Here is a 24975-nt window from a genome sequence, read left to right on the forward strand (position 1 = left end):
CTTAACTTTTGATACTTGCATGTACTTCTAAGTGAACTTTTTTTTCTGATATGGTGTATGTCCACCTTTTCTTCATCTCTCCCTCCATACCACTTGATACCAGTTTACTTAGAAGAGTTTGTAATGTTTACTTGCACTGCAAGCCTACCCCTTTAAAAATGGCAAAGAAATTCTGAAAACAAAAACTGGGGATGCATTTCTTACTTCTGCAAACCTGCAAGTGAGTGCACTTGCTCTAAAATAGTGACTTAATTTAAAATTCCAGTTTATAAAACCAGTGAGATAAAGTATCTTGTGCGAGCAGTAACATCCTTTTAAAATACTTGTTTATTTGAAATACACGAGGAAAAAAACTCCTCATTTTTGAGGGATTCAGTTTTGTGTTTTGATTAGAGGTGTTTAAACCAGTGTAACCTATTGGGCTGAACAGAATTGCCTGGGGCCATTAGGGGTTGCTTTCAGAAGATCTAAAACCTTGTCCCCCTGGGGCTGTGGTGCCCGTGTGAAGCATTGCTGTACCTCTGTAGCCATAATCATTCATGGCACCTTAGACCACATATTTTTTTCTTGCTTGCTGTGCTTTCTGCATTTCTACTCAGCTCCAGTCTGCACCTGTGAAAATTATGCAGATGGGATGTTTGGTTTAACACCCAATCTTTTAATGCTCTTGAATAGCTAGGAAGCTTTCAGCTCTTTTGTTACAGATGAACTATAATGGCCTCTAGAGTACTTTCTGCTCTGGCTACTGTTGCTCAGTTAGCTCAGGACAACACATTCTCTTCTGTATTTTTTTTTTATTTTTTTGAAGCAACTTTGTTTCATGCTCCTTTTGGCATCTGAAGAATTTGTAGGTCACCAAAATCAATTTTCTCAGTGAAGGAGATTCTTAAAATAAACATTATTTTTGCTTTCATCATAAACTGTAAAAACAAACCAAGTAAAAAAAAAAGGGTTAGTTAGGTAATACAGCCCACTTGGAATTGGTTGAAAGAAGGAGGAAGCTAAAAGGTATGAGGAACTTGTTGGAATGCTGGTTGAGGATGCTGTGTTGTATAAATGAGTCATGAGAGTGAGCAATAAAGCAAGAGAAAAGTAGATAGTGTAACCACATAATTTTCAGTGGCAACTTTTAAATTTTCATGGAGTTTCACAGTAAATAGAATTTCTCTTAGTGAGGATCAGATGGGGAGGGGATGCAGAAAGGCAGCTGCTTCCTAATGGAAATGAATAGCAACTGCAACCTTTTTACACTTTGAATTTAGCATTTAGTGTTGTGTGTAGTAACTGCAGCTGTGCCTATTGGAGGAATTTTGGTGAGAAGATGGTAGTTTACTTCGTGATAATGTGAAATACAGGAAACAAACCATTCTAAAACATTTAAACCTCCTACCAGTAAAAAAGATCCAACTGTTTAAGCTTTATAGTTTTTATTATTTTTTCACCTCCTAACTATTGTCATATTTTCATTATTTCAGTAGCAGATCTGCATCTTCTGTTACTTCTTACTCTTTGCTTTACAGTCTTGGACATACCAGATTTAAATGGAGAGAGTGGGGCTGGCATGGAGCAGTGAGTCCTGTCTTGTGGTGGGGATTAGGGTACAACTGATGATGAGCCCTCATATTTGCCAATACCAGTCCAAGTTTGGTGTAATCAGCTTCTCTTACATCTTACAGCTTTTTTTTGCCTTTGTAAATGAAGAAAAGTTTTCTGAAAATGGATGGATGGTGTACAACCCGATGTCCGAGTACAGGAGACAAGTGAGTTATTAAAGTTGCCGTTGCCTGGTGCTTTCACATCTGACAACTTGCACAGAGGAGTTAGTGTTTGTGCATTGCTCTTACCAGTTTTTGTTATTTGGGGGGGGAGCTGAGAATTGGAGAGGATGGAAATGCAACTTCAAAAAAATGAAAGAGAAGAAATAAAACACTGGAACCTTTAAGAAAACAAGAATGTCACAGGAAGGTAGTCTTTGCTCTTTGAAGGAAGTTATTGATGCTTCTTACAATGTGCCCCTGCTAAGGCCACAAGGGGTGGGGAGAATGTGCCAAATATGTAACTACAGTGTCCTAAACATAGATTTGATTTGGTCTCCTTCTTCCTGAAGTAAAGGGGGGGGGAAAGCAGCTTGTTTTAGAAACAGTGTTACTTTACAGAAATTATCAATGTCTATCAGTATTCTACTGATAGAATAGGTGATTTTGGAAAAATGTCAATGAAAGAGGGTGATATATTTAATTTTAAAATGTCTTTTAGATAATTTATTTTTTGCTTCAAATACAAAATTTAAAAAGATTAAATAGCAAACAATAAGAACTTCCTTATTTTTTATTCCTCTGTAGTTTGTTTTTTTTTGATTCATGGTTCAAGCCTAAGACCCAAAAAAGTGAAAATACAAACACCCACACAAATCCCCATGCTGTGTGTGTGGAGGGCTTATCAGTATTTCTCAGTTTCCTGGAAATGCCTTACTGGGCAGACTGCAACTAGGAGTTGCTCTTTCTCAATCAGAAAGTTACCTTGAATCTTATTTTTAACCTGAAGGTAGTATTGGGCTCCAGGGAAGAAAGGTTATTATGGGACTTCCTCCCACAGCTGCTTAGGACCACAGCAGAGAAAGTGGAAAGGCAGAGCTTTAAGGAAGGAGAGAAGCTAATTTTCTTTCCTCAATCCCACAGTTAAAGAAATACATCTCCTAGTTTCAATCATTGTTTTGTAATTTACTGTAAGAACTCTGTCCATAAGGGTATGAGATGGCTGTGCAGCTGTTTAAGGCTGCAGATCCATCTGCAATGATCTGGTTTGTGTGTTCCTGTAATCTTTTTCTTCTGTTGTTTTGAAACAGTACTTCAGTTAGGTTAAATTGGTAGATTGTTGCCACCATGTGGCCATAATGTCATGTAAAATTCAAGAGCAGAATTAACTATTTGTGCAGCCAAAGACAAGCAGCAAAACCGTGTGTTAACGTTTCAGGGACTGCCTAACGAACGGTGGCGAGTGACTTTTATTAACGAACATTATGGGCTGTGTGACACGTACCCAGCACTCTTGGTCGTGCCATATAACGCAACAGATGAGGATCTCAAGAAAGTTGCTGCCTTTAGGTCCCGAAACAGAATCCCGGTGAGTGTTATGTGATGGAACTTCCCTTAAGGTGCAACTCGTTTTAAGTACACATCCGTACAACTTTCTGCTGAACATGACAAACAGGATGCTTTTTTTGGAAATGCTTACAGCAAAATAGTTATGATTGGCTGGTGGTTCTCACTCCTTGCAACTGGTGTCTTGGCCAAGCCACGCTTCCGTTTTTCCTCCACAACAATCACCCATTCCAGCTTCATTTGTTTAAACTTGACTTTTCTGGTAACAACAGCCAGCAGTGCAGTTTCCCTTTTCTTAATGAAGGATGAGCCATCTGCACTGGTTGGTTGACTACTGCTGGATGCCCATAATGTTATCCTGTCAGCAAACCACAGGGCATTTAAACATAGTTCCAATGGTCAGTCCTAAAATAAGACCTCATGCATGGTTTCTCTAGTGAATTCTTGGGCTTTTCAGTTTGTGCAATTTAAGAAAAACCCATTTGACTTAAGTATATTTCTGTAATGAAAATTCTTTGAGGTAAGAGAATTTTTATGTGTCAGCTCTTTACAGCACTACAGAAAATAGTAATTTCTATCCCAATACTTGTTTTAACTAATATTTGCATTTGGCAAATGTGGAAGATGTGCTGTATTTTTAGCCAGTATTGGAAAGCTGCCTTGAATCTCAGTTAGTTTCAAACAGATGCACAGCTCATATGATAAATATTTATTAGATATGGTATCTACTGACAGACTAGGCCTATAATTGTAAATTTACTATATATATACACACACATATATCTGTATAACATGTAACATGTATAGAATATATATATGTAAAGTATAGAGTGTTCATATAGTTCTTATAACTTACCTGTATCATCCCTGTCATCTCAAAATTCATGACAGGGTTTTTCATATGCCTGTACAGTGAGAGTAATTTCCTTGGGAGTAGTAATTTTGTTAAAATAGTAATTTTAAATAGTAATTTTATTCTTGTCAGGAAATAGCCACTCATGCTCACCTGCACACACACTGGCAGGTCTTGTTTCTGATCTACAGCTCAGAGTGTATTTCAGGGCTGAACACTTTCTGAGGATTGTTTTGGGGGTTTTTTTGAACTCTGATGTTCTTTTACTCTGTAACCCACAACTTTCAGACTGGGTGCGAATGCTCTTTCTTAATATTTTCCAACAATGAATTTGCATTTTTTTGCTTGCTTCTTGGGTTTCTTGCTTATCTTTAATCTCTGGCACAGCATCTGTTCCCCAGGCAGTTCTCTCTCTCTCTTTTGTGGCAAGTCCTCTCCGGCTCAGAACAACAACAAAGGCAGCATGTGCTTTGCTCCAGTGCCTCCTCTTTGTAAAGAGGGCTGAGGAACAAAATGTGCTTTAAAGAGAACAGAAAACATTCAAGATACTGCAGAAAGGTTTAACTTCCCTTCTTTATCCAAAAAAAAAAAAGGGGAAAAGTTGTTCTTGTAGAATCGGAGCATCTTAGTCACTCTTTCTACAATGAGTTCCTTCTTCTGAATTATTTCTTAGTTTCAACAGATACTGCTGTGTCTGTTTCTAGTTTGCTTTTCAGAATTATTTGTGTATTCTAAGACTTGTAGGAAAATAGTAAAATACACAGGATTATATAGTAAGTATGATTTCAGTAAGCATTAAATATGTAAGAGAATGAACTCAAAGAATATTATTAAATTTTATGAGACTACAGTAAAAGCAGGTGAGGTGTCTAGGGATTGTATTTTGACAAAATAAAAGGTGTTAATGTCCATGTTACCTGTTTTAAAGCTTTAAATTTTAAGTTATGATTTTTTTTTATAAAATGCTGCTTTTCTGATGCGTGTGTGCCACGTGAGCAGGTCCTCTCGTGGATTCACCCCGAGACTCAAGCTGTGATTATGCGCTGCAGTCAGCCCCTGGTTGGAATGAGTGGCAAGCGGAATAAAGATGATGAAAGATATCTTGATATCATCAGGGAGGCCAACGGGCAGATCTCCAAACTGACCATCTACGACGCCAGGCCCAATGTCAACGCAGTCGCAAACAAGGTAAACGGATACTTTTAATACCCTAATTTTTGAAGGGAGTGGGGAGGACACTTAGTTTGAAGTTTTCTGTGAGGAGGTTTTGGGGAGTAGTATAATCTTAATGTAGGTAAATTTACATAGTCAAATACATATCTACATAATCAAATACTGAGGCTTAAGGCTGTGAAAGGACATGAGTGCCTAAAGAAAGCAGGGTTTCAGGACCATATGTGGATTTCCAGATATGCTTTACTGTGTCATCAGTCAAGCACAGATCTTAGCATGGGACTGAAATCAGGCATGACTCCCCTCTGCACTGTGAGAACTGGGGAAAGAATTAAGTTAATGTATTATGGACAAACTTAATACACAGATGTGTATTGAAGCATGAAGCACAGTTTGCAGGTTTTTTTAAAGTTCTGTGTATTTCAACCATCTGTTTTAATTAACTCCTGACATGTCTAAATACGAAATGCTCAATCAGAGCAGTGGAAGAAACAGAGTGCATTTCTGGGTCTGAGGGACAATGATCTAAAAAGTGCAAGTCAGTGTTGATCACCACTGGAAAAAGTTTTTGGGAACAGCTGTGAAGATTAGCATAAGCAAAATCTTGGGCTTTGCCACTCATGCATTCCTGTGTTCCTTGTACATAGGTCAAAACCACACAGTCAATAGGAGTTGCAGCAGCCCTAATGCTAAAATTACAATCATTCCTCACCAGGACTTCATAATACTCAAAGGGAAGAGAAAAATACTATCATTTCTTCTTTCAGTGCAGAGCCTGGCAGCTCTGAGACTAACACCACAGTTGAGAAAGGAGATGGGAAGCATAGAGTAGAGATACTGTGCTGCTGTACAGCAATGTAGGTGGTACTCATGGGGAAAGGCTATACTGTGCTTTAGGCTGTTCTCTGATGTGCAGTTGGTGGCTGGAATGGCTTATAAAAGTAAAATTTATTTATCCCTATTCATGGCATGTTTTTACTGTCTGCAAGAAATGCTGCAATTTTGCAGCTCTCTGAGGCTGAGGGAGCTGGGGGTGTTTATGCTGGAGAAAAGGAGGCTCAGGGGGACCTTATCACTCCCTACAACTACCTGAAAAGAGGATGTAGTGAGATGGGGGTTGGTCTGTTCTCCCAAATAACAAGTGATAGGGCAAGAGGAAATGGCCTCAAGTTGTGCCAGGGGAGATTTAAATTTGAAATCAGGAAAAATTTATTCACAGAAAGTTTGGAACAAACAACTGAAATTATATATTGCCCAACTACAAAATAAAGTATAAATAACATTCATTCCCTTCTTGCTCTGTTGAAAGGCTGTTATAACACTGTGCATATGACTAAAGTTAATTTCAGATCTCCTGTTTGTAGGCAACTGGGGGAGGATATGAAGGTGAAGATGCATATCCCAATGCAGAACTTTTCTTCTTGGACATTCACAATATTCACGTCATGCGGGAATCTTTGAAGAAGCTGAAGGACATTGTTTATCCTAATGTGGAAGAATCACACTGGTTGTCCAGTCTGGAATCTACCCACTGGCTAGAACATATAAAGGTAACTGTTCCTTGATTGTTTGAAAAGAGTTTGTCCAGATCTGTTGTATCAGACTTGCTTTCTTTGCTGAGCTTTGAGATAGTCCTGATATGGAACTCATTGAACTACTTGGACTAAAAAAACCAGCATCAGTGAGTGTTGACTTTTTTGCCAACTAATCTGAGAGTATATTATGAGATATCATTACTAAGCAACAGTATTCAGTGTTTGTCTGCCTCAAGTTAAATGTCTTTAATAGAGGAATGAATTCTTAGACTAACTGTCTTTAGGTGTGTGCAAACTGATTTTGGTTTCTGGCAATATAGGACTACAGATAACTGTCATTGTGAAAGATTATTAAATACTTTAGTTGCCAGTATGTATGTGACTTGATTTTGTGAATTACGATTTTGTAAATAAGTCTTGTAAATTTAATTGTAAATTTTGTAATTTTCATCTTGTAGCACAAGTAAAATACTTAAACTGGTAATTCACCAATGTTCTTATTAGTTGACCTCTGAACCTTTTGCTTCAAGTACAGCTGTGCAAAAGTATTTAGAGTATTATGTAATGAATCCTATTTAATAAAATTTTCAATTTATTTTAATATTTGGAAAATAAGCATATTGGAAGGGTCCGAGTTCCTTTTTCCAACAACTGAGATAATTCAGTAATTTAGTTCAAAGAAAGAAGCCAAATGAAATAATACAGAATTTTTAGAGAGTATATCCTAGGGTAAATCCTCTCTTTCTTTAAAAAAGAAGCTTATGTTCTTTGGTTTATCAAGGTTACTGTTTTCTGCCCCGTTTTTTAAGAATTTGCTGTGAGATGAATTTGATCTTACTAAGGGATTAGGGAACCAATCCGTTTCTCTATTTTTATACAAGAAATTTTCTTGATCTCCTAGAAAATTCTTTTCCAATTAACTACACCGCGCTTTTTAGGTCTTTGAACGGAAACACTATTAATTTAGGCACTGTAGATGCAAATAAATCAGTGCAGCATTATCATTTCAGCAGAAGTCAATGTGTGTTGCTTGGTGTGTGTTCCTCCCTGCCAGCTTGTGCTGACAGGGGCAATCCAGGTGGCAGACAAGGTGTCGTCGGGCCGGAGCTCTGTGCTGGTTCACTGCAGCGACGGCTGGGACCGCACGGCACAGCTCACCTCCCTGGCCATGCTGATGCTGGACAGCTACTACAGAACCATCGAAGGCTTTGAAGTCCTGGTGCAAAAGGAGTGGATAAGCTTTGGACACAAGTTCGCATCGGTAAGAATTAAAAGATAATCGAGAGGACCGTGCGGTGTTAAATTTTTAAAAAGGTTTCAACGTTAAGATACTTGGTTTGTGTAAAGGTTTGATAATTCATTTCACTTTTTTGGAATTTGGATTTAAAACATTTCCAGGTAAACTGAGTAGAGCTTTTGTTTTTGGACCAGTTTGGTCAATGGTTTTCTTGCTATTCTTTCTCTGAAAATTCATATTTTGTCCTTTACATCCTTTTTAAAACCACAGAATTGCTAGGCTTACTGTGGTTATTGAGCAAGGAAAATAAGAAGGCAGAAAAATTACATCCTCTGAAACTTTTCTGCCAAAGATCAGAGAAAGCTGGGACGTGAGGTTCTCAGTCACTCTCCCTTTGGACTGTTTTGAATGTCACAAAAAGCAGATGAATGAGTCTGGCCAGTGTATATTGTGATATTTTGAATGCTGCTTCCCAAAATGTTCTAAACTTGTCATTATACCTCTCAAGAGGCTGTCACCAGTAATGCTGGCTCTTGTTCTTTTCAGTTGTCTTCTGGATGCTTAGAAGGTTAAGTAGAAATTGGCCATAGCAAGTCCTTAATATCCACATGTTTATACTGTTTGTGTTAGAAAACTTTTCAAAGTCCAAGTGGAACTTCTACTAAATTTGACAGCTACCCATTTAACCAGGAAACCTGTATGAGCAACCTGGAGAAGCAGAACAGGTTGCCAGGGAAAATGTGCTGTTCCTGCAAACATTACAGCAGTGTTACTTGTTGATGCTGAACCCTGTAATTCACAGTAAGAAGTTTCCAAACCTTCAGTAGAAGGTTCACGTTTAGCTACTCAGCATGAATCCCTTCATTTATGTGTGCTTGTAGGCTGTGGCAGTTTTTGATCTAGTGTTCTAAAGGTGCTTTGAGGCTTAGAAGATTTGCATTTTGGCTGTTGAGAGTGATACCTGATGTAGTCCATCTTTTTGTGTACTTAACTTGTGGTCTTTCAGTAAGGATATGTTCTATATATAAACCTTTAAGTATTCTGTCTTGGTACAGCCACAGGAAAATGTGAAGCCATTGGCTTGACTTTTTATTCTCACATTTTATTTTATATTTTAAAAAAAAGTTAGGATGCAGATAAAATTAGATAGTATAACTAGGAGACTTGTAGCCTAGTGCATGCATTATAGTTTAACACAAAGCTTAAAAAGAAAGATGTATGTCCTTCACCATTATGAATAAATTCAAATAATCTGTGATTCTTTTTGTTAAACCACTCATTTTAGTTGGGTAGTCAAAGGACTGTGTTCTCTCTTTAATGGATAATGTTTTTCTGCTAATAGTGAAGCAAGACTTCACATCCCTTCCAGGTGACTTGCTCAGTCCATTGGTTTATGTCTGACAGTGCAGCAGCAATAAGGATGATTTAAGTAGCTGCTTTTGCTTAAACTGCTATTTTATTTTCCCAATTTGTTCACTCAAGTAGCAATCTTTGCAAATGGTTGAAGCCACTCTTCTTTAGCCACCTGCTGTAATCTGAGAGCACTGTAAATTCTAATGTGATGGATTGTTATGCTTATAGTGAAGGTAGGTCTTTACTGAAGTGTTCTGTAGAAGTGATGGAGTTAGGATCCCTAGAGGGATTTAAAAACCTGTGGGGGACATGGATTAGTGGTGGAGTTGTCAGTGCTGGGTTAATGGCTGGACTTGATGATCTTAAAGGTCTTTTCCAACATGAAAGACTCTGTGAAAAAAACCTGATAATGCAAGCAAAAAATATTTGATCATACATACCCTGGTTTAGTTTGGTAATTATTTGGTTGAGCTGTGAATTTGAATAGTGAGGGCTAGACACTCAGTGCAGTTAAAGCATTTCCTGAACATCACCTCTGAAACCTCCGTTGTGTTTTCCCTCAAGTGAGGAGTTGAGGACTAGGATGTTACTTATATTGTCTGGGGTAGAGAAAGCTTCACATTTTCGTGGAACCAGGGTTGCAATTTGCATTATTTAATATCAAATCACCAAATAGTAGAATACTTAAGTTCCTCTCCATATTTTTTATCTAATGATGTGTGCAAGAAGTTTCCCTGTTGAAAAGGAATTCCCTACACCAACTTTTCTATGTGTAGTGAACTTAGTGCAGTATGCAGTTGATAAAATTGCTTGTTATGTGGAATTTCATTCTAATATGGCAAATACAAGACATAATTATAGATGAAAAATACTCAGACATCCTAAAACTGCTAATGTTAGTGAAAGTAGACAGACTTTTACTCCTTACTGAACACATATATGACTGTTAAAAGATAGCAAGCATTTCAAACCATGAAAACTGAAGAGCAAGGAGGCCAATTTGTTTGTCTTCCCTATAGTGCTTTTCGAGTAATTTGCTACTGTTGACTGAGTTCAGCTGCAATCTCTCATCTCCCTCTATTTCCTGCCACTCAGTTCTATTATTTTAAACTATCTTGCAAGCCATTGTACAGAGTAGTGTAAGGGTTTTATGATTTTTCATGTCCTTAAGACATTAAGCTGGTGATCTTACAGGCAGATAGACAACATCTTAGTTCAACGTACTAAAACTTGCCTGTCTCCTCCAGGCAAGTACATTCAAACAGAATTGTGGAGTTAATAGAATCTCTATTCCCTGAATCTTAACTGTTCTCAGCTATCAGATGCTAAAAGGAAGTAAACAGCTTTTACCAAATGTAAATTTTTTTTCTGTCTGTGGGAAGAATTCCTTTGATTGTTATTTCAGGCTCCTCAGAATAAGTGGTTCACCCAAACTTCAAAAATCTGTATTAATTTTGTGTCAAGAACATGAACATTTCTTTGAGCTCCCTTATGTTTGCTGACTACTTAAGGCTCAAGTGTGAAGGGGGAACAGGGAATTTTGTGTGGGTAGTTTGATCTGGGTTCTCCAGTGGCTTAAAATACAAAAGAAGACAAAGTATGTAACTCAACTTTTGACAGACTTACTATGTAAATATAGTTCAAAATATGTTTTGATTATTTACTAAGTAATGCATGCTTCAACAGTTCTGCTTGTCCAATAACTAACAGGTTTTTGTAACAGGACCAGTTATCACTTTGGAATTTTTTCAGACATGTTTGGAGCAGCTTTGCAGTATTTCTCTATATCTGAATCTCTCCTCCTTGGTGCGGTAGCTCATTTGTAAATTATAAGACCAGGTTGCTCTGTTACAAAAGAATGCTCTAGTACAAAAGAAGAAATAATGTCTGTTGCCATAAAATGCCTGTTTTGGTTAACAGGAGACTGTATTACTTCATTTCAGAGAATAGGCCATGGTGATAAAAATCATGCTGATGCAGACAGATCACCCATCTTCCTCCAGTTTATTGATTGTGTGTGGCAGATGTCTAAACAGGTATGTTGTGTTATTCTTCAGTAATCTCTTCACACTATTACCTTCTGAATCAAACCCATAGATCTTTGTTTTTAGAAATGTATTTGAAGAGGACAGTGTACCCCTCTGCTCTGACCTGTAGTCAAAAAGTGTCTATTTACTTTTAAACTGTGCCATCTCTCTACCCCGTTTCTGAAAGTGATATACAAGCTTGTAGTTACATTGCTTGACATGGCATTGGCTGTGCAGGCACGGCTGATGTGTCCTGGACATTTCTTGGAAACATACTGAGGGATGTTTTGTACCCAGCAGAATGCTTTTACAGGAATTGCATCCAACTGGCTTAATGGAGTCTGTTGTTTCATTTCACCATTCTGTGAAGCTGTCCCTTGAACTGCAGGGACATGTTTTGTCAAAGCTTGAAAAGGAAGCTTGGGATCTTCTGAGTGCTGTGATTTAAATATTGTATGTTCAATAAGTAATGAGACAAAGCAGCGAACTTGGTCTGTTTAAGGGCAAGGATTAGGATGTAAACCTTTTTTTTCCTGTATGGTGCTGCACTATGAGTGTACTATAGACATAAAACATAAAAATGTATCTGTCTTCTATTCTTTTTATAAATTAAAGGCACAGAATTTTGAGAAGAGTTTCTTTTAGTGGCTAGTTTGAGAAAGTTGAACACCTTGTGTCATCTGAACACTTAGTCTACTATGCAGTACATGAAAGTATTACCTTAAAAATTATTTGTACGTGTACCAGGCTTCTAAACTCTACCTTTAGCCTTTTAACCAGGGCATGTGCGTATCTCTCTGCTTTTTCCGTGTAAAGAATGAATTTGTCTTTTCTGGTTTTAGTTTCCTACAGCCTTTGAATTCAATGAGCAGTTCCTGATTACAATCCTGGATCACTTGTACAGCTGCCGCTTTGGTACTTTCTTGTATAACAGCGAGTCTGTCAGAGAAAAAGAGGTTAGTAAAACCACTGCTTGTTTAATTGCATTGTTGTCCTGACTCTAGGTGATTACAGAAAGTTTTGGTTGTATTGTATTTGGTTATAGCCCTTGGCTTTATTCTTCTTAAACAGTAGTTGTGTGCAGTCACTGAAATACTTGTCAAGCATTGATTTTGGAATCTTTCTAATACAGTAACTTGCACTTCGAAGTAAACCAGAAGTGTATTAATTTTAGAATGTAACCATGGCTTCTGTGATGGATTTCCTGATCTTTTTTGCAAATATTTACTGTTCTCATTTCAATTTCGTTTTAGAAAGTGACTGAGAAAACGTTATCGTTATGGTCTTTGATAAACAGTGAAAAATCGAAGTACACCAATCCTTTTTATAGTAAAGAGCTAAACCGAGCACTCTATCCAGTAGCCAGTATGCGTCACTTAGAGCTCTGGGTCAGTTACTACATCAGGTGGAACCCAAGAATTCGGCAACAAGTAAGTAAATTCTCTATAATGGACAAAAAATGCTTTTAGACTTCGGAAATATGAAAGATTTTGTGTTATAACTGACTTGTAGGATAGTACCTGTAATCTGTTCAGGTTTTTAATATTATATTCATAAAGATGGAGAAAAAAGGTGAAAGTAATTACTCATTTCTCTCTCATTTGAACTCCTCAGAACACTGAGCTTTATTTCAGTGTTTAGTAGCAAGTCATCCTCGACTTCTTTCTAGCCCCTTTTCTTGGAGACAGCTGCGGGAACATTTTTTAACGGCATTTGATGCTACTAAATGCTGAATGACAATGCTTAGAAATAGGGCTTGCTGATCCCTGAAGAGTGAGGGCATTAGCATCACAAACATGCTTAGTTGCACTTGCTTAGTCTTTCTCATTTTTCTGAGAGAGGGTATGAAGTTCTTTAGAAATTAAATGACCTTTTCAGTCCTTTCAAAACTGTCTGTATTGATGGCTTCTATTGATGGTAAGATGTAATTTTTTTATTTAACTTTGATGATCCAACTTTGTTTACACTGTGAAGGAAGGCTGTTATTGAAAATTATATAAGTGGCTCAGATTGGAAGCCCAGAAAAGCTTTTATCAAGTTACACATAGTTGAGTTCTGTGCTTTTAATGTTTAGTTTATGGACAGTGGATGTTTGTTACAGTCTTGCTCGAAATCTCAGCAATGCGGCATGTAAAGATAGTGCACAGAGACTAACTTGTCTTTCCTTAACAAGTTGTGGAGGTTTGGGTAGGACAAGATAGAGGGACAATTTCTTTGACAGAAGCAGTCTTCACACTCCAGCCCCTGGAATGAGTCAGGAGTTTTGAAGCAATGCACTTCCTTTTCCACAGCTGATCTCCTGCATTATTTACAGCACTTTAGAAGCTGCAGGGAAGCCAGGCAGTTTGCTAGGGCTTTTTACAAGTATTTTCATTTGAAGTTCTTGTTTTAAAGCTTTTTTTGCTGACTGTGAAAGATGAGGGTGTTTTGCAAAAGGTGAATCCACAGATTTATTTTAGAAAGTGAAAGATTATAAGATATGCAAATTAGCTGTAGATCTACTTAAAAATGCACTTTGTCATTATTCAGGAGAGGTTTTTGGCAGGAGTTTCTTAGTAGAAATGCAAACCCATGTGACAGTATTCCATGCTGCTACTACTGGTCCCTAATTTTCACCATTTTTTTTATACTAAATGCGAGGGGTTTTTTTCTGCTCCTGAAATTTATGCTTCATCTTCACTTAAGCAGCTGAATTGTGAACACATGGCATGAATCATTTTTTTGAGTACCTTTGTAAGTGCCATCACTTCAAAGCATGTTCTGCATCAGACCTCAGTCTAATGAAGAGTCTGGTCTGTCACTAACAAAATCGTTATCCCTACATCACCAATGATCTTAGTACCTGCATTCAGCATTGATCCAACTTCCCCAGTTGCCTCAGCATTCATCATGATCCTCATATGGGTGGGCAGTGAGTGGTGCCCCTCAGAGTGCAGGTTCAGCTGGTTTGGGGAGGCATTTCCATTTGCTCCTGAGACTGCACTGCTGGTAGCTTTGAGTTACAGGCAATTAACTGTGAAACAGCAGCGACTTCTGAACAGGTATATACAGCTGAAGGTAACTTTAGGCTCTGTATCTGCCTTAGAGATTGGCAATACTTCTTTTCCATTTGTTCCATTACTCTGTCTAATAAAGTGGAAGCAGTTAAAATGCTCTCCCAGAGTAATCTCCTGAAAGCCAGGGCAGTTGATTTTAAACATATTTAAGTTTACTTACAGAATTCACTAATAAAGTTTTTTTATTTCACTTGTTCATTTACACTAAGTTGCAAATTTACTATTAAAAACTCAAGTAAATCTCATCAGTGAGAGAAGTTATTTAATCTGAAGACATGGATTTCATAATCTAATCTGGCTAAACACTGTTTTTTAGGGAAGATGGTGAGACATCTGGCCTCTGGAGTCTAAAACCTTTTAATAGTCAAGGAAAAAGCTTTGGACAAGGTATATGAATAGCTACTTTGCACACAATGTTAGATAACAAGAAAATAAAATCTATATGCTCCAGGAAGTGGTGGCTGATTTTACTGAACTCGGACAAACTGTTCTGTGCAAAGGTTTTCTTTGGGGGAGACAAGTGGAAGGCAGTGGGCTCTTGGGTTACAGAAATGAGTATTTCTGTTTAGCTGGAACCTGCTACATGTGCTAGGAAACCACGGATACTGCAGCATCCTGACTGTGTAGAAGTAGTTGGACTGAAGTGATAAGACTAACATGGATCTCTTTCTAGCAGCCAAACCCCGTGGAGCAGCGTTACATGGAGCTCCTTGCGTTACGAGACGATTATATCAGGAGACTTGAAGAGCTACAGATCACAAATAATTCTAAGATACCCAATTCATCAGCCTCATCAACATCTCCCTCACAAATGATGTCCCAAGTACAAACACATTTCTGAAGAAAGTGTTGGCTTCTTTCTATACTGTAGTAGCAAGTGGTGCTTCACATAGATCTATAGCAAAAGGAGGAATATTCTAATGCCTTACGTTAGACTGTCCTAACACAAAGTATTTTAGACTGTCTTTATTTGAGGAGGACTTCAGAACAAACAAAACCAACTCTTTGATTACGTGCCTTTCAGAACCTGTGGACTGGGAACATTATTAATCAACTCATAGTTATGGAGGGCTTTTTAAGAGTTACTTTTGAAAGTCTGGTACAATGGAAATTAAATTGATTTATTGTTTTCATAAGAATGCTTTAATTTATTACATTGTAGGTCATGTTCCTATAAGGAAATTCATGCTCAGTCTTGAATACATGTCGTGAATAAACATATTAATGGCAATAGGAATATTCACATTGTGTAAAATTAGGTATGTGTGTATTCCTGTTAGGAATACATATGAATTCACGAGGTGAAAAATAACTTCTATTATAAGATTTCAGAGAGAAGTGCTGAAACTTTCTGGTTATCATAGAATTCCAAATTTTCCTTTTTTGAAATAGAAATATGGAAGGCATTTCACTGCTATGCTTCTGATTAAAAAGTTCAAATAGCTCAGTAGATATCAAAATAAAAAAAAAACCTTTCTAATTGTAAATTGATTTTATTTAAAAAAAGAAAAACAAATGCCAGTTGTACTGGATTCAGAGAAGTCCTGTTTTGGCTAATTGTTCAGATCTAAAGTATATTGCAAATCATCACTGTGGGCAATATTGGTTCTTTGGATTAATCCAGAATAAAATGTTTCTAAAGACGGTTTATATAATTAAAAACAGACCCACAGAGACATTACTTAAATATCCACCAATAGCCATAGTATTAAAGCTTCTGTTCGTCTTGTTAAAGTAAATGTGCCTGTTTAAAGGAGCTTTTATACCAAAGTAGGGAAAAATTCTCAGTTATAAATAATTTTGAAAACTTGTACATTTATAGTTTACTGTTTAAATTAACTTCTGTGCAGCAAATTTTATTCTTAAGTATTTAAGGGGCTTTGGTATCCAAGATTTGCATATAGTGAGTGCACTTACGTTGAACCTTCCTGTGAGCTCTAGTTTCAAGCCTTCCTTTCACAGGCTTTTTTTAAACCTTTAATTTGTTCATTTCAGGTATTTTTTAAATAGCTGCAAGCATTTCTTATGACAGTACAAACTTTGCTCTTGATATTTAATTAAAATTTTGCATATTCTCATAAGTTTAATGATGTTCAGGCAATCCAGGAAATACTGCAGTTCAGAATCTGCAGAGGACTCTAATATTGTTATTTTTAAGGAGATGTTTTGATGCTTGAGGCTTCTGTCAGTGTAAATTATTGTACATGTGGTGAGTTTTGATCTGCAAGATATAATAGGATTATATATAAATTAAGTTTTGTGTAAGTATATATAATATAGTTTATTAGAAGTTCTGCAGGTTTATAAAGTGTAAATATTTTGCATATGAAAACTAAATTTAAAGCTATAGTTCCATAAAATAAGTCAAAGTTTAGAGGACAGTGAATATTTTTAAAACAGTATTTTTTCAAAGGAATAAAAGTATACCGCCTCTTGATTTAATTCATTATATGCACTGAGTTGCACTATGTTTTTCAGGGAAGTTCAGAGCGTACAACATGTATGTTCTAAATACACAGGATTATACGACTTATTTTGTCCTCTAAATTTCACTCTCCCGTCTGTGTTCTCCAGTATGTGTATCCAAAATAGCAATGTTGTCCCAAAATCTTGACTTGTTAAGGTAAAAAGATGAATTACGTCAGGTAAATGAGGAAGGATACTCAATTGTTCATGATGTACTTTACATTTTAAAAGCTATGCATACTCTGGTATATTTGCCTTCTACTTGCTCGTGGTTTATTAAAAAAAAAGCTATTTTTATTAGAATATTTAAAGTTTCTGTATTTGAGTTGAACATATTGGTGACATCTCTGAGTGGTGTGAAGAATTTCTGAAAATGTAATAGTTTTTACTGTTTAAACACTACATGGTAACCTATTGCATTTGGGAAAGTGTAATATAATGGAAAGGATCTTTTTGCACTTACTCCATTACATATATACCATTTTTCATATTACTGTTCAGCCGAATTTATCTTTGAAGCTCTCTAACAAGGCTCTGTGTGGGCTTGGATTTTTCTCAAGTCAGCAGATAAGATACTTGTTTTAATTCTGTTTTTACATATTAGACCAATATAAGGGTGGTTTTAATCCAATACATATTGGAAGATACTACTTGTGAATGTAGGCAGACAAAGTGGTCAATGTTAACACCTCTCTCCTCTCCCTGTAACGGGGTGATCTGGGCTGTTGTTCTGCACACAGGCTGTGTCTGTACAGCACCTCCTGCTCTGTGCATGCTGCAGGAACAGCTCCCTGCCAGGAACACATCTGGGGAAGCTGCTGAGGTGGTGAAGGAGAGGTGAAGGTGCCGAGTGCCTTTTCCAGGAGGGGTGAAAAAGCAGAGCTGGGATGTCCACATCACCAGCAATGAATGCCCAGTATCCCATAAGAAATGCCCGTCTTGGAATGCTAGTTTAGGGGGTTTTTTATGTGTTCTTACTTCCATGAACCTGAGGAAATAACCTAGTTTTTTTTGCTGGGCTTCAGTTACTTAATTAGAAAGGTGGTTTGTCGAATGCCTTGTTTATTTGCTCATGCCTTACCCCCCCCCAGCATCACTGTTATGGCTGTACCCAAGACATGACTTGTGTGCTACCTCCTGATGTATTGTTAACCTCTGCCTTGAGTTCAGGTGTTGTCTCGCAGCAAGCATCCTGTCGTGCATGAGAAAACGTGTTTTATAACCGAGCAGGATCTCCTCAGTACTACTGTTTCCTCAGTAACCGTGCCGCCCGCCCTCCCTGGACCGCTCCGGAGCCGGGCCCTGCGTGTCGGGCGGCGTTGGGGCGGGGGGAGAGGAGTGAACATCCTCCGTCTGCCGTGTACGTGCGGGGCGGGGAAAATAAAGATGTCAGTGTTGAACCCTCTGTCTCCGACAGCCCTTTCACTGGCGCGCCGTCCGTGAGCTCGGGTGTCCGTGCGGGGGCCGGAGGGGCGGCGGGCCAGGGTGTCCATCCCATCCCATCCATCCCACTCCTCCCGGCCCGGCCCTCCCTCCGCCCGGCCCGGCCCCGCCGCCCGCCCTCGCGGCGCGGGGGCCTCTGGGAAAGCGGCTCCGCCAGGTGACAGCGCTCGGCGCCGCCGGGGCCCCACCGGGCCGGGCTGAGGCGGCGGGGCCGGGCCGGGGCGCCGGGCAGGGCTGGGAGCCCGCCCGCCATCCCGGGGCCATGGAGCGGGCGGCGGCGGCGGCCGGGCCGGCGGTGGAGGGCGGCGGCGGGAGCCGGCGAGCCGTGCGGGCGGGGGGCGCGGCGGCAGCGGGCGCGGGGTCGCGGCAGCCCAGCACCGAGACCCTGGACAGGTGAGCGGGGCCGGAGCCGGCGGGCGGGCGGGACAGGGGGCGGCGGGGCCTGCGCTCCCCGCGGCGCCGGGCGGGGAGGCGGCGGGAGCCCCTCGGGCCGAGCCTCGGCCGAGCGCGGCCCCCCGGCCTCGGGGCGGCCTCGGCGCGGCCTCGGCGGAGCTGCAATCTGGGGGCGGCTGCTGCCCACGGTCCGCGGCGGGAACCGGCTGTTGTCAAAGTTTCCTCTGCGGTTGCCTGTGCCGGCAGTGCCGCCTCCGGCGGGCCGAGGGCTCGGGCGGCCGCGCTCTCGGCCCGGGGCGGGGGCAGCGTCCGTGCAGCCAGCGGGGAGAGCGACCGCGGGCTCGGAGCCTGTTCCCGAGGGTGCTGTGCATGTGCTCGGTCTGCAGAGGTGTGACTGTCCCTGGCACCGCTGTGTGCGACCCCGCTGTGCGCTGTGTGTCGGTGTGCTGCGAACCAACCCTCCCTCCCCAGCCCCCCCGCGGTGTGCCCCGGTGTGCTGTGCGTGTGTCCCGGTGCTGTCCGTGTGTCCGCAGGGGTGTGCCGTGTGTCTCCCTGGCTGTGTGCCTGCAGGTATGTGCGGTGTGTCCCGCTGTCCGTGTGTCCGCAGGTGTGTGCCGTGTGTCCCCCTGGCTGTGTGCCTGCAGGTATGTGCGGTGTGTACCCTGTCCGTGTGTCCACAGGTGTGTGCCGTGTGTCCCCCTGTCTGTGTGCCTGCAGGTATGTGCGGTGTGTCCCGCTGTCCGTGTGTCCGCAGGTGTGTGCCGTGTGTCCCCCTGGCTGTGTACCTGCAGGTATGTGCGGTGTGTCCCGCTGTCCGTGTGTCCGCAGGTGTGTGCCGTGTGTCCCCCTGTCTGTGTGTCCGCAGGTGTGTGCGGTGTGTCCCGCTGTCCGTGTGTCCGCAGGTGTGTGCGGTGTGTCCCCGGTGCCCGGCTGCCCGCGGGATCTCACCGGGACGGTGCCAGGAACTGGGCGCCAGATGGGACCGCGTCTCCTCCAGCAGCTGCTGGCAGTCATTCCTTCATTTAGAAGTTTCCAGCTGAAGGCAGCCTTAAGTGCTGAGCTTAAAATCCTTAAACGAGGAGTTGAAACTAACAGAAACCTCACCGCGATGAAAAATAAATAAGCAAACTTTATTTAGAAATCAGCGCCAGGTTCCAGTCTCTGTATTCTCTTATGTCTCTGTTAGGAGAAACCTGGAGTTTTACATTGTTCATCTAGTGAAGGTGGAAATCAAATGTCTATTTTCTATCACCAAAACATGCACTTTTGTATTCCTTATTAGTGTACTTTCTTATCTTAATTCTCAGCTTTCTTTTCCTAATCCTGTTCTACCCTGAGGAAGTTATAATGTCCATTGGTCATATGGCTTATTTATTTGCCAGTGTGTCAGTAACAGGCCACGCTAATGTGAGTGACTGCAGATGAGACAGAATAGAAAGGCAGTCCTGGTGTGTGCCCCACTTGGCCGATGGTGGGAAGGCAGCGGTGTGATCTCTGGCACACTGACACTTCCTGACACTGGTCCTAGGGGATGGTCCTGCATGCACATTCGTTTTCCTGCTACTATTTTAACTCTGTTGATGTAGTGATCCCTGGTGAAGATAAGCCATAGAGAAATTAATCCTTTTCTTAATTAATAAGTAAATGCTTATTTGAAAACAAACATAGGCAAGCCCTAAAGAGATGTGAGAGAAAGAGAAATAAATGAGATCAGAAAAGGATTACTGTAGGATTTAGCCCTTGCGCTCTTAATTGAAAAACTTAAGTGAAAAGTTTCTCTAAGTGAATCTGGGCTCCAGTTCAGCACTAACCTGAGAGTTATCTTCGTTGTTCAAAGCAGGACTGTCGTAGATCTGTTTTAGGTGCAAAACAACATTGTGAGATCTAGTGCTGTATAGAATGTGCAGGTGGGAAGAAAGCTACTAAAATTTACCAGGAAAGTTTTGGAAGAGCTTTCATTTCAGGTGTGAAGTTGTTGTCACCTGGCAGAGTCAATGCAAGGAAAGACCTCTAGTTAAGTAATAATTGGTCATCTAAGGCTGTTACCCCACCCTCTTAATGTCAGAGGTCTGGTGCACCTGTTGGGTGCTGGGTGTGTATGTATATTCACTTCAGTGTCACGAGATACTTACAGAATCCAAAGCTATTTTATGGATGAATTAAAAAAAAAGATAATTAACATTCCCTTGCTGTATTTGGCTTCTGAATAAGCATTCAATCTGTAGAAGAGCCCAGCTAAATGGTTTGAAGAAAAATGGCAGTTATCTAAGGTGTCAGCTGAGGCTTCAGTGGCACTCAGGGAACAGTTCCCTCTGCCATTGCCAGTTTTTCATCAGATATTGTCATGTTTGAAGACCCAGTGCACTTCAAACTGTCATTGCTTCTCACTCTCAGTTCTGCTTTACTTGAGAGCAGCACTGGTTCAGGTGACTGTTCTCAAATTGCACCGTCTGGGATTTAGTGCAGTTCTGTGGTTCAGATGCTTTAGGGTTCTTACAAACACCCTACACTGCAGAATTCCTTGTTGTGACGTGGAAAGGCCTGCCCTGAAGATTATTCAGAGATTATTTTATGAATTGGAAAAAAACACAGCTAACTAGAAGTTACCCTTTAGAAAACATATATTTTCGACATTTAACATTAATATAGAATACAACACTAGCATAGTTTAAATTCTTTAATACTAGCATAGAGTAATTTAATTCTGAGGATTTGCAGAATAATCAGGAAATATTAATAAGGACAGGAAATATTAATAAGGAGTTTCCTGTTACTTGACCAAACTCATTCTATGAATGGCTTTAAGAAAAAAGTTTGTGAATGGTGAAAAAAATTACACTGGATACGGAACATAATATTTTTATAAGTTCATAGGATCCTAACCTCATTTTTAACCTACTGACAGCTCTGCATCTCTGATTCGATATAATAAAAATCTTTTTCCTAATTTGATCAGCAAAATAGTTGCATTCTGCCCACAGAGCAAGCTAATTTTTATGATGTTAGTGATCACTTACAGTGTTACTTTCTGGATGTGCTCAGTTGCTATGCTGTTTTCAATATACATTTTTAATTACTGCTAAATAATTTAAAATTTCTGGTTTTGTAGCCCGACTGGATCCCACGTGGAATGGTGTAAACAGCTGATAGCTGCGACCATTTCGAGTCAGATTTCAGGGTCTGTCCCATCAGAAGGTGTGTCCAGAGACTACAGGGTAAGTGGCTTGAGGAATACATTGATTTGTTTAAGATAAAAACGTGAATGATCAGGAAAGCCCTTGCTGTCTTGATTAGCAGGTGGTAAGTACCTGAGTGATCACTGAATGTTTCAGAACTAGAAACATGTCATTATGCGTAGGAGTCCTTTGAATCTGCTTTGTGTTTTCCTCCACATTTGGAATAGTGGCATTGAAGTCTACAGAATAATAGTTAACAGAGAGGTGAAAAGAAAATTAAACAGTCAGTGTTTTGCCTAATATGCCAAAAGTGAGTTTTCTTTTGATTACTATATAATAAAATTGGTAGAGTAGATTAACAGTTACAGGTTGAAATGGTTTCTAGTATGTGTCATTCTGAGTACAGAATTGAGCTCTCCAGATTTCACAAAAAATAAATGCATGTCTTTGCTGCTGTGCAGAGAACATAAATGACTATCATTTTTCATGGGGTTTCACCAGAGACAGAGAATTTAACATCAAACAAACAAACAAGTCACCTTTTTCATTCCCTCCCAGCAACTTTGTTGTCACTGAAGTAATGACTGCAGTGTGGTTTACCTGACAGTTCCATTATGCTTTTGTGCCCCTGTTCTTTCACGCTCACTGGCCGTTCTCCCCATGCAGCCAGTCAACTGAACTGTCAGCAGTGGAGCAGGGGCAGTTTTTCTTCTCTCTGCAGGTGTCTCTGGTGTTTCAATTCTCTTTAAGAAGCCCAAGCTGCTGCTTTCTGGATCCCTTTTCCTTCATAGATTTGAAACAGTTTTATGGTCTTCTTGCAGAATGGCCAGAGGAAGATTTTATCTTTTTTTATGTTTAGGTTTTTTTGGTTTAGCTGGATTTTAATTCTGATATGCTCTGTGATTACAAAGTTTGTTATCTGGAAACAGCATATTTTGGATTCAGTGACAGCAGGTGAGATTCAGCCCAAGCCTGAAGATAAGTCCACAAAATGTCTTGGACTATAGCCTGCTTCAAAGTTTACCTCACAGAGTTTCAGACTCTTGGCACAGTCAGCAGCTTATGGAGCACAGCTCCTGCATGCTAGGACAGATGAATTGCAAATGCTTGCTCCAGGTCAAGGCTAACATCTTTGATAAAACACCCTGGGAAACTTTGCATTGCAGCTGTTGATGTTGTATTTGCCCTGTGGATTAAGGACTTCATTTTAATAAAATCCAAGTGTGTAAGCTTGGTGTTCAGTTTATCTCTGAGTTAGAATGCATTCCTCTCGAATAAAGAGCACTTTTTAATTCTCAGTAACCTCCTTCTCTGTACCAAACTCATCTTGGATATTTTTTAACAGGAGTAAATCTTTTAAGGCCTAATTAAAATTCTACTTCATTCTCTGTTTCCTAGGAATGAAAGAAAAGAATATAAGCCCGATGGTTTAAATTCAGATTTTTTTTGTGGATAAATTGTATTTGGCATCATTGCATTCCTGTGGTTTGAAATCCCATATTTGTATATAACTTCATTGAATTCTTTATCCTGGAACGTCTTTAGTTATGTTCAGGACCAGTATCTTGTGAAGCAGTGTCTGTGCTTTAGGAGAGGGTTTCTTTAGCACTTAGCTTCTGCAGAAGTTCAGTGGTACCAATAGTTGCTTAGTCAGTACCAGTAACAGGTTGGGTTTATTCCTTATTACTGTGGAATTCACATATAAAAAGTCAATGCCCATATATAACTCAGATTTCCTTTGAGATGTATTTTCCTTTTGATGCACACTGGTCACCTTCCTTGGTCTTCATTACCTTTGGTTACCTTGAATTGCTGCATTTAGAGACTGTTTTACAACTCAGAACCTTCAGTTTGGGCCAGATTTGAGTGTTTGCTTCTGGAACTGGTCAGGAAGTTCTTTTGCTTTCTGCTTTCATGGAGTATAACCACTGTACCTTTCCACAAGGTACAGTGGTTATACTTCATGGCTGTTAATGCAGGCTTATTGTCTTCTACCTAGAAGGATTACCAGGCTCTTTCTGCTCCTCTCACAATAGTACATTGTAGCTGCATAAAAGGGTGATTAGGAATGAATGTTTCCAAAGAGCTTGGCATTTGTTGCATCACTGAAATGAAGTGTCTGAGATTTTTTTTTTTAGACCAAAACAATCCTGCAAATGAGAGTTACTGGTTCTGCATCGTTTTGTTCTTTCAAAATCTGTCTACAATGTTTGAGAGTAGAGTTCTCTTGAAAATCTGATGAAATAAGATATTTAGCAAATCAGATCTGTGTGTTTCACTGGATAACATTTTATATTTTAACTAACAGGTGTACAGGAGGCCGGTTATACGGGTAAGATTACCTTCGGCGAGCAGTAAACGGCCTCCTACCTGTTTGTCTTTTGTGCTGTGTGAGAGCTTGGTGTGTCAAGCGTTCCTCTTTACACCATTAATGGGTTTTATGAACCAGTCAGACCATTTTGCTATGCAGTGCAACAGCTTCTTCGTCATAGAAGTGCTTTATACACGTTACAATGTTTTCGTGAGCAATAAAAGTCAATGTGTAAGAGAGCAGTATTTTAAAATTATGTTATGAATGTGCAATACTAACTTCAGTTTTATTACATTAATTTTACAAAATGGATGCTTGAAACTGAGGTTTACATGCTTTGGACTGCAGAGTACTGTGTTAGCAGCTCTAACATGTCTATGCTAAAGAATACCAGTGGTAAAAGCGTTACGTCTGTGTCTGTCCTATTTAAATAAGTTCCAAATTCATGTTTGCCTTTGTATGTGTGTTACCAAGCTGTAGAGGATTGAAAGTTAGGTTTGGAGTTAGGCACTAGTGCAATGACCTGCATCTTTTTAATGGTAATTTTGAGACTAGGTCTTGCCCATTGTTCACTGAAGATATAAAAAGGGCATGCCTTGTTTTCTTGCTCCTCTTTCTCAGTATCACTTATGGAGTGAGAAATGATCTGAGGAGTGTTCTGACATTGTTCATCAAATGTGTGGAGCACTTTTATTCAAACAAAGGCCTCTTGTTCAGTCTGAAACCAAGACATGAAGTCTGAATGATTTCTTTTTCTCATCTGTTGTTTACATATTTGAAAATTATGTGTTTAGTCCAATCATACAAATCCACAAGTTGATTTCCTTTTTCTTTTGAATAGATAGCTGTGA

General features: G+C 39.8%; 3 protein-coding genes across 21 annotated transcripts in view; all 3 read left to right on the plus strand.

Annotated features, from left to right (window-relative positions):
• Positions 1–18201, plus strand: part of MTM1 (myotubularin 1) — a 39469-nt gene extending 21268 nt beyond the window's left edge. For 14 of the 16 annotated variants that reach the window (XM_051787235.1, XM_051787230.1, XM_051787210.1 and 11 more), the window contains 9 exons: positions 1677–1760; positions 2974–3123; positions 4954–5142; positions 6492–6677; positions 7717–7923; positions 11196–11288; positions 12122–12235; positions 12533–12709; positions 15009–18201. In XM_051787235.1, coding sequence (XP_051643195.1) covers positions 1677–1760; positions 2974–3123; positions 4954–5142; positions 6492–6677; positions 7717–7923; positions 11196–11288; positions 12122–12235; positions 12533–12709; positions 15009–15176 — 1368 coding nt within the window. In that variant the 3' untranslated portion in view covers positions 15177–18201. Of the gene's footprint in view, positions 1–1676; positions 1761–2973; positions 3124–4953; positions 5143–6491; positions 6678–7716; positions 7924–11195; positions 11289–12121; positions 12236–12532; positions 12710–14651; positions 14962–15008 lie in introns of those variants that run through there. The other 2 variants (XM_051787321.1, XM_051787332.1) reach the window with 2 other exon arrangements.
• LOC127471406 (uncharacterized) lies at positions 17481–21740 on the plus strand. The gene is made up of 3 exons (XM_051788275.1): positions 17481–17505; positions 18674–19317; positions 19503–21740. Exons 1-3 carry the CDS (start codon positions 17481–17483, stop codon positions 19758–19760), a joined length of 927 nt encoding a protein of 308 aa, XP_051644235.1. The 3' UTR covers positions 19761–21740.
• Positions 18536–24975, plus strand: part of MTMR1 (myotubularin related protein 1) — a 38647-nt gene continuing 32207 nt past the window's right edge. For 2 of the 4 annotated variants that reach the window (XM_051787163.1, XM_051787181.1), the window contains exons 1-3: positions 18536–18637; positions 21747–21852; positions 24122–24145. The gene's annotated coding sequence lies outside the window, so the exon portion shown is untranslated. The remainder of the gene's footprint in view (positions 18638–21746; positions 21853–24121; positions 24146–24975) is intronic. The other 2 variants (XM_051787172.1, XM_051787188.1) reach the window with 1 other exon arrangement.

This window comes from Manacus candei, unplaced genomic scaffold (assembly GCF_025592945.1).
Source record: "Manacus candei isolate 608988 ecotype Guabito, Panama unplaced genomic scaffold, ASM2559294v1 h1tg000003l, whole genome shotgun sequence".
Taxonomy (NCBI): Eukaryota; Metazoa; Chordata; class Aves; order Passeriformes; family Pipridae; genus Manacus; species Manacus candei.

Excerpts from the sequence above, each read along its gene's own strand:
- LOC127471406 (XM_051788275.1), top strand. The coding sequence starts at position 17,481 with ATGTTAACACCTCTCTCCTCTCCCT. Across the intron at positions 17,506-18,673 it reads AACACCTCTCTCCTCTCCCT|GGGGCGGCGGGGCCTGCGCT; the intron begins GTAACGGGGTGA and ends CGGGCGGGACAG. Across the intron at positions 19,318-19,502 it reads CCCTGTCCGTGTGTCCACAG|GTGTGTGCGGTGTGTCCCGC; the intron begins GTGTGTGCCGTG and ends GTGTGTCCGCAG.